Source organism: Carex rostrata, chromosome 27 (assembly GCF_964058835.1).
Source record: "Carex rostrata chromosome 27, lpCarRost1.2, whole genome shotgun sequence".
Taxonomy (NCBI): Eukaryota; Viridiplantae; Streptophyta; class Magnoliopsida; order Poales; family Cyperaceae; genus Carex; species Carex rostrata.
In genome coordinates, this window is record NC_135944.1 from 2,824,657 (window position 1) to 2,832,798 (window position 8,142).

General features: G+C 33.4%; 1 protein-coding gene across 1 annotated transcript; it reads left to right on the top strand.

Moving 5' to 3' along the window:
• Positions 1–5,467: 5,467 nt before the first annotated feature.
• Positions 5,468–7,535, top strand: LOC144544836 (alpha-1,3-arabinosyltransferase XAT3-like). The gene is made up of 3 exons (XM_078293377.1): positions 5,468–5,567; positions 5,646–5,786; positions 6,340–7,535. Exons 1-3 carry the CDS (start codon positions 5,468–5,470, stop codon positions 7,533–7,535), a joined length of 1,437 nt encoding a protein of 478 aa, XP_078149503.1.
• Positions 7,536–8,142: the final 607 nt, after the last annotated feature.

Consider the following 8,142-nt stretch of genomic DNA (forward strand, 5'->3'; position numbering starts at 1 on the left):
TTCGATTATATCTTAACCCTAGAAACAAAGAAAACTACTCAAACATAGTTCTAAAACAAGTAAAAGAAGAGTAAGAAAGACAATTCATGACAAAACCCGAAATACAAAGAAGAATCGTTGGAAATCTCGCATTTTCCTCCTCTTTTCTTTGTCTCCAAGTCTAGCCGCCAAGTCCAAACCCTAGAATATGCTCCTCTGGTCCAGAATGAGCTCTCTGGTGCAAGAAATTCCGCTTATAAGTTTTTCTGGCCGACTTTCCTTCAATAGGCATTGTTTCCAATTTCTGGATCTGTTTCCGGAAATGTCTGACACGGGTTGAACAAAATGTTGTACGGGTCGTGTAGGATGTTGTACGGGTCGGACAGAGGCTGACGCTACCTTCGTCAGAGTCTCAGAATTCAGTAACTTCCCTGATTTCGCCCGTTTTCTGCAAAATAAGAATAAAAGTGTAGCAGTACCACATTCTATAGATATTCAATGAAATACGACCGATTTAATGATTTAAACACAAGTTTTGGTACAAAATACAGGTCAGAATATAGATAAGTTTGCGAGATATCATTAGCCTATCTCTCTCTCTCTCTCTCTCTATATATATATATATATATATATATATATATATAGAGGAGGGATCGGATGACATCGTTTTTTGGTGACATCGGATGACATCATGCATTTTCATAGTTTTCAAAGTCCAAATAGTCGATCCAAACCGTTCAACATAATGGATATGTTAAAATGTGCTTGTAGATCAAATTTTACATTTTTTGAAATTTTTTTACTATTTATTAAGTATTTAACAAAATCGCTATATTCAGACCATTGAACTTTTGTACCCATCTTAATAAATAGTAAAAAAAATCAGAAAAATGTAAATTTTGATCTGCAAGCACATTTTAACATATCCATCAAGTTGAATGGTATGGATCGACTGTTTGGACTTTGAAAATGCACGGTGTCATCCGATGTCACCAAAAAACGGTGTCATCCGATCCCTTCTTATATATATATATATATATATAGAGAGAGAGAGAGAGAGAGAGAGAGAGAGAGATGGGCTACGGTGAGTTGCGAAGTAAAGCGACTATTTTACTTCACGCTCATATTTTGCGATTTTAAAGTTGAAAACGTCGATCCGAACCATTCATCTTGTTCTCCATATTGAAATGTGCTTGGAGACCAAATTTTACATTTTTTGGAATTTTTTTACTATTTATTAAGTAATTTTGAAAGTCGCTGATCTGATGGTCCAGAAAATTTTACTGTTTTTTACTGTTCACAGCAAAACAGCAATTTTCAAAAATGGTTAATAAATAGTAAAAAATTTCCAAAAAATGTAAAATTTGGTCTCCAAGCACATTTCAATATGGTTTAAACATCTAACGGTTCGGATCGGTCGTTTGGACTTTTAAAATAAAAATACGGCATGAAGTAGAAACGCGTTTTACTTCGCAACTCACCGTAGCCCATCTATCTATCTATATATATATATATATAGAGAGAGAGAGAGAGAAGGGTTAAAATGTACCATTGGTTTTGTGCCCCGACCATACCCCACGTCTCTATCTCCGTTTACAAATGATCTGAACCACTCAACATGATATACATATTAAAATGTGCTTAGAGACCAAATTTTATATTTTTTTTGAAATTTTTTTACTATTTTTTAGATAAGTACTAATTCACTGTTTTTGGATGGTCCAGATGCAGCGATACGAGTCAGAGATCCTGACGTTTCAAACGGGCCAGTAGTGACTCTTCTTTATGGATCTGTACACGTCGCTTTAATATTTATATGTGTTTTTTTTTTCAAAAAATATTTATACGTGTTTATTTCAATATTCGGTTGTTTAGTATGTTGTCACTTGTCATGTTACTCCATCTCTGATCTATTACATGTAGCCCTCATTTTACTTTTATGTATCGCTTCAATTACATACCTGCTTCAATATTCGTGCGTTTGCCATTGGCACTTGACATGTTACTGCATCTCTGATGTTTTATATGTAGCCCTTATTTTACTTTGTTGTCTTGTCTTTTGGTATTCTATAAATAAGCATAGAAAACTTATTTACTCATGGTGCTGTTTTTAGTTTTCTATTACAAGTATATATAGACATGAAAAATTGTGGCACTCAATATTATAATTCACTTCAAACTGAAACAAAGCTCCGTCCAAGTGTCCAACAATTAAGACTAGGCTAGACATTTCTTTTAGAAATTAAAAAAATAGTAAGGAAAAATAAATGATTTTGGTTGTATTTCAAAAAAAGATGATAGAGCTACATTCTGTGTCTAAGTCACGACGTATTTGTCATATCATGTCAAAACATGACGTCACTTATATAGAAAACTTGTAACAACAACATTTAATGAATTTTTTAATATAAAAAATCAACCACAAAAACATTAATAAAATATTTTCCTAAAAATTGTTTTGTTTGAGAAATCTAGTTAATTTTCTTTGGTGCTTCTAGTATCCCATCAGTGGCTATCAAAGTATAAATTCCAGTTTAATGCATAATATTTTTTACACCATCATGAACACACACTTAATGCCGAAATTTTGATTAATATCTAATTCAGGAAATATTATTCTGCAGATTAATTTTTCAGATCCAGAAAGCCTATTTACGGTGAATAATTCAGTCCAAAAAAATATTTTAATTTTAATTTACGGCAGTAAAAAATTTGGTCTGAAAAATATTGATCCGGATTATTTGTCACATTCATTCCAATAAATTTAGTTATATAGTATTCCATCTTTTTTCAAAATATATATAAAATATTTCTAATATTTCAATAGAAAAAATAAATGAATCATAACATTTTATATTAAATTAAAATAAAAAATCATAAAATCCTATTTCTAGTAAATAATTTATCGAAACGAGTAACCGTTGATCCAGGAAATTATTCTGCTAATCCAGTGTCTGAATCAGCAAAATAATTTCTCATATTGGACAGATTTTTAAATTTTTGCAAATCGGATATAAATTATGAAATTTTCCGAAAATTTTCGCCCCTTAATGCAAGTTATAGAAAAAAAATATCAATCTTTGAGCTTTCATCTATTTTCTCTTATCTTTTATTCCTGAAGATTTTATATAACAACCAGGCCTAATGAAACCCAATTTGATGAAATAACAAGTTTAATTCATGATCCGCAGTTGCGAAACAACGAGCGAGCACGTTTACAAGTGAAATATATAAACAATCAAATATATGTGGGCCTTCCCAGCAATTAATGTAGGGCAGCCCGAAAAAGTTCGAACTATAAATAATATGTTTTTTTTTTATTTGGGCTAACTAAATAACAGTATAGTCAGCACAGAGAGAGACATATGGTTGTACAAGTGCATTACAATAGAGTAGTAACGAGCCGGCTCATTACCAATTAGGTTTAGTTTGTGATCGGTTTGTCGCAATAACTGAGTGAACTGAGTGAGTTGATATTTAGGAGCCGAGTTGGAATCTTAAGTTTATATTCCTCGCGAGCTAGAAGCGAACTGGCCCAAATTGGTTCGTGAGCTCGCTGAACTTTATCAGGTTACCATCATACAAATAATGAAGCTCATCAATATTTATAAAATCCAAGTCATCAGATATGACAGAATGACAAAACTTCATTTTAAATAAGATAGTAATTAATCAAACATTAATTTTAACATTTAAACATACAAATTCATACAAATTCATACAACTAAATTAAGATATACTTAAGTTTCACATAATGACAAAAATTCATACAAAATTATTACAAAATTCACAAATTCATATATAGACCAAGCTGGACAGCATAAAATTAACGCAAATTGATACAAGTTCGCAATTTATGCTTGGACTAAGTTAGCTCGCTAGCGAGCGAGCAAGTTCAACTTAGCTCAAGCTCGTTAGTACGTTATGGACCAAACTAATGACGAACTGGTCCGTAAAAAAATCAAAACGGTTAAAAAAAAGTTATTAGCGATCAAATCAGATGTGAATCATAGATACAAGCTACGAGGTTTTTTGCCGGTGCTAATCAAAGGTGAATAAGTCGAGGTGGTAAGTTTTATTATGTACAAACTGTGATACTAATTAATAAGGTGTTCGGTAACTTGTGCAAAATGGACATGCGGAGTGAAGCATTGTGCGCGGTTGATTTATTGGATCACAGCATGGGCTGCATAAATCCAATGAAAAATATATTACTTTGCCACCCAATTGCATCGAATTACTATCGTTGCAGTATTATTACTACAGAAAGAATCCAACCATCCAATCCATAATAATAATAATATTAGAAAGATTGTTCAAACATTGGTCTGAATTTTAAGCTTTAAATATTGTAGACGACAAGACATGACAACTAAAACTCTTTAATTTTGTAGATTAACCGCATTAGCTTTCAAAAATAATTATTAAAATCTGAATCCAATTAGAAAAACAAATAATTAAAACAATATATAAGAGAACTATCACGTACTCGTACACCACAAAAACCACAAATTTGGTGCAAATCTTTTCATATAATTGAAATTTTTTTTATTATCTTTTCAGTTCATGTAACAATATTTATTTCTTCATTAAAAACAAAAAAAAAAAACCATGTGAGGCACCTCTTCGTCCACATTGCAAAATTTCCATGATTTCCATACCGAACTCAATTCATCTCTGCACCACCCACCGCTGAGTTGTACATTTTATTTATCTTATCACCACTACCTCATGTTCCAATTAAAAATTGCTCCAAGAGAAATTTACAAGTAACAAAGAAAAACATATATTTCTCCTTGCTGAACACTTCATGATTCCATTGATTGATCATTAAAAACCATATATTACCTTATTTAGATTGATCAAAGAAAAACAAGACGATCAGCTTTACAGAAAGTTGAAATTTCAGCATTTTAGTATAATACAACAGGAAACTAACTAACAAGATGTTTTGTAGCTAGAATTGGATCATTTGTTTGTACTGTCAAAAAAATTGATATTATTTTATTTTTGTGCTCAATAATGTGTAATCATATGCCTCTGAAACATAAAAAATATATCATGTCAAAATGCTATTTTTTTTTTTAAATACAACTCACTGATATGATTAAGGTGCTAAGTCAAAGCCCAAATTTAACTAATTTTATAATTTGGAACATTCTTCGGTTCTTGTTGTTGGTGTCTAGCAAGTGCTTTACCATAACGGTTCGCCTCCGATTTGTCATCTAATAAGAATCATAATTGGCACCAGAAATTTTCCACAGAGAGATCGAATTTAATTAAAAAAAAATTTAGATGCTTATAAATATATTGATGCAAAATTCTTTTGCTCTTAGTGCCTAGTACGTGCTGCCCTACAAAACAAAATACATTAGATAATTAAGAAGTCTTCTCCAATTCCCTACTGGTATGTATATATTTGATAAAATTATGTAACAGCTAGCGTATGATCGTATTTGTCTAACCAAGATAACCAACAAAAAGCTAGATGGCCAAAGTTTCTAAATTCCTTTCTCTCGTTGTTTTTCTTCTCATTCCATTGATCTATGCCTTCATGCTTTGCTTCGATGCTGTCTCCATACGCTCATGTACGCCATATTTTGCTCATAGAAATATATGTATCAATTATTGTAAATATATATTGTGATGCATTTTGTTAAATGCAGGGGATGTTCACTTGCGAGAATCCAAGAGCAATCATGTTGTCGTTATCGAACAATCAATGAAGCAAAATGATCATAGATTACTAAGCAAAGAGCAAGCCGAGGCTGAGAACATCAGGTTAAAACTACAACAACTACTAAGAGGTTGTTATTTTAAGTATTTATTGTCCTTAAATAATTAAGATGTAGATTATCATAAAATGCAATATATCATTCAATTTACTTGGCATACTGCATTATTTTTGGAAAGATAGGAAACAAATAATGCTCCTTTATTTAACTTTATGGTCCAAAATTAATCACTCATCCAAAAATTTCAAATTAAGTGAGTTTTTACCTACATAAAAAAAATAGAAACTATTTTTAAAACAATATAAAATTTGGTCAGCAATTATATTTTCATATAAATATTTTGTTGAACATTCAGATCAACTGTTTGGATTTTAAAAATAGAAATATGAGTCCATAACACGCAATTATATCTAATATGCATAATACCATAATACCATAACACGGACTTAACAATATTGAAGAAGTCGATTATCATTAAATGCAATATATCATGCGATTTACTTGGTATAATTCTTCTCTTTTTCCGGAAAAAATAGGATAAAAGATAATACCCAAATAATTCGTATAGTCAGTACTCACCCCACCCCTCTTTTATTCAACAAATTGAAATTTAAAAAATTAACAGGGAAAAGTCAAGAAGACCTCCTTAAGAATGGAATTGGTTGCATTTCGACCACAGATTCTGACATGTGTGTCACTACATCGGCCGTAGCCATCCGCATTACTACATCTAACATCACCGACATATACCTAACCGGCGGTCAAAGGCTCCCGGCAGACAAAAGAAACATTAGCATTCTCCCATACCCGAGAAAAACAGACGCATCTGCGATGAAACACACCACCCCAGTTAACTTCCTTCAGGCCAACTCTACTACACCGCTGGCAGCCTGTGACATCAGTCATGTGGTCCCGGCCGTCATCTTCTCCGCTGGTGGATATGCTGGCAACTTCTTTCATGACATCAGCGATCTTCTCATCCCGCTATTTATCACTTCCAGTATTCTCCGGCCCAATGTACACCTCATCATAACCAATTACCATTCGTGGTGGGCCAAGAAGTACCAGCGCATACTCTCTGCTATCTCCTTCTATGACATCATATCTGTCCCGAGTAATGATGCCGCAGGAAAGGTTCATTGTTTTCCAGGGGCCGTTGTGGGGCTCGCTTATCACGGCCATCTAGCGTGCAACAAGACTGAAGCACCCGGAAACCTCACTACGATTGACTTTCTCCATTTTCTTCATAGTTCGTTATTTAATAAAACAAATGACACGGCAAAAACAGTAGCAACTAAAAAGGATCAACCTCTAATGGTACTAATGTCAAGGCGTAAGTCGAGAATGTTAATCAATGAAGAGGAAGTAATCAACCTTGCTAAAGAAGTTGGCTTCCGAGTCGAGGTTGCCACACCAAAGGAAATGTCAAACCCGCAGTCGTTCGCTGAGCTGGTGAACCGGTGCCACGTTCTTTTGGGTGTACATGGTGCAGGAATGACAAACATGATATTCTTGCGACCTGGTGCAGTGCTATTTCAAGTGGTCCCATGGGGCTTGGATTGGGTCGCAAATGCATATTACCATTTGCCGGTTGAGGCGATGGGGCTGAAGTATGTGGAGTACAAGATAAATGTAGAGGAAAGCACGCTTCTTGAGAAGTACCCGATTGACCACTCAGTTATCACGGACCCAGATTCGATATACAAGCTGAAAGGTTACAGCGTGAGCAAGCGTATCTATATCGATGGGCAAAATGTGCGTCTCAACTTGACGAGGTTTAGGGCTACGCTTGAGACAGCCATGCGACTCTCTAGTTTTTAATCAGAATAGGATGCAAAGATAGGTACCAATTTTACCTGCTTCAAGCAGAAAGATTGTGGTGAAAAAACCTTCTCCACGGCAACTTAGATGGGACCCACATGCCATCTTTTAAAGTTTGTGGTGAAAAAATATATGGTTTTGATTCTGGTTTTGGGAATTTTGATTAGCATATTTGCCATTTTTTTTAGATTTGGTTAATGGATGAAGATCAAGGGTTCCATTTAGTTCATACATACTAAATTTTCTTCATGTTTCTCTCTCTGTTTGTGGTAAATGTAACTTACTAACTCTTAGTCAGATCAAAGAAAATAGAAACAATTAAAATAGTTACTAGAGGGTATAAATATAATCACTCTTTGTAATGGATAGAAAGCCTCCTCCTTTTATTAATGTTATTAGTCATATAACATTGACATGAAACAGATAAAGATAGTTGTCTGCTTCTTACCGTTAGTGGAAAAAAATGATCTGGAAACTTTGTATTTGCTTCTTAGATTCATATATCTTATAACTTGTGATCTTAGAATTTGTTTCTGTGCAAGTTATATAGGTTCTTCTGTTGTTTTAATTTCTGAAATTGAGTAATTCACTCTGCTATATATGTCAT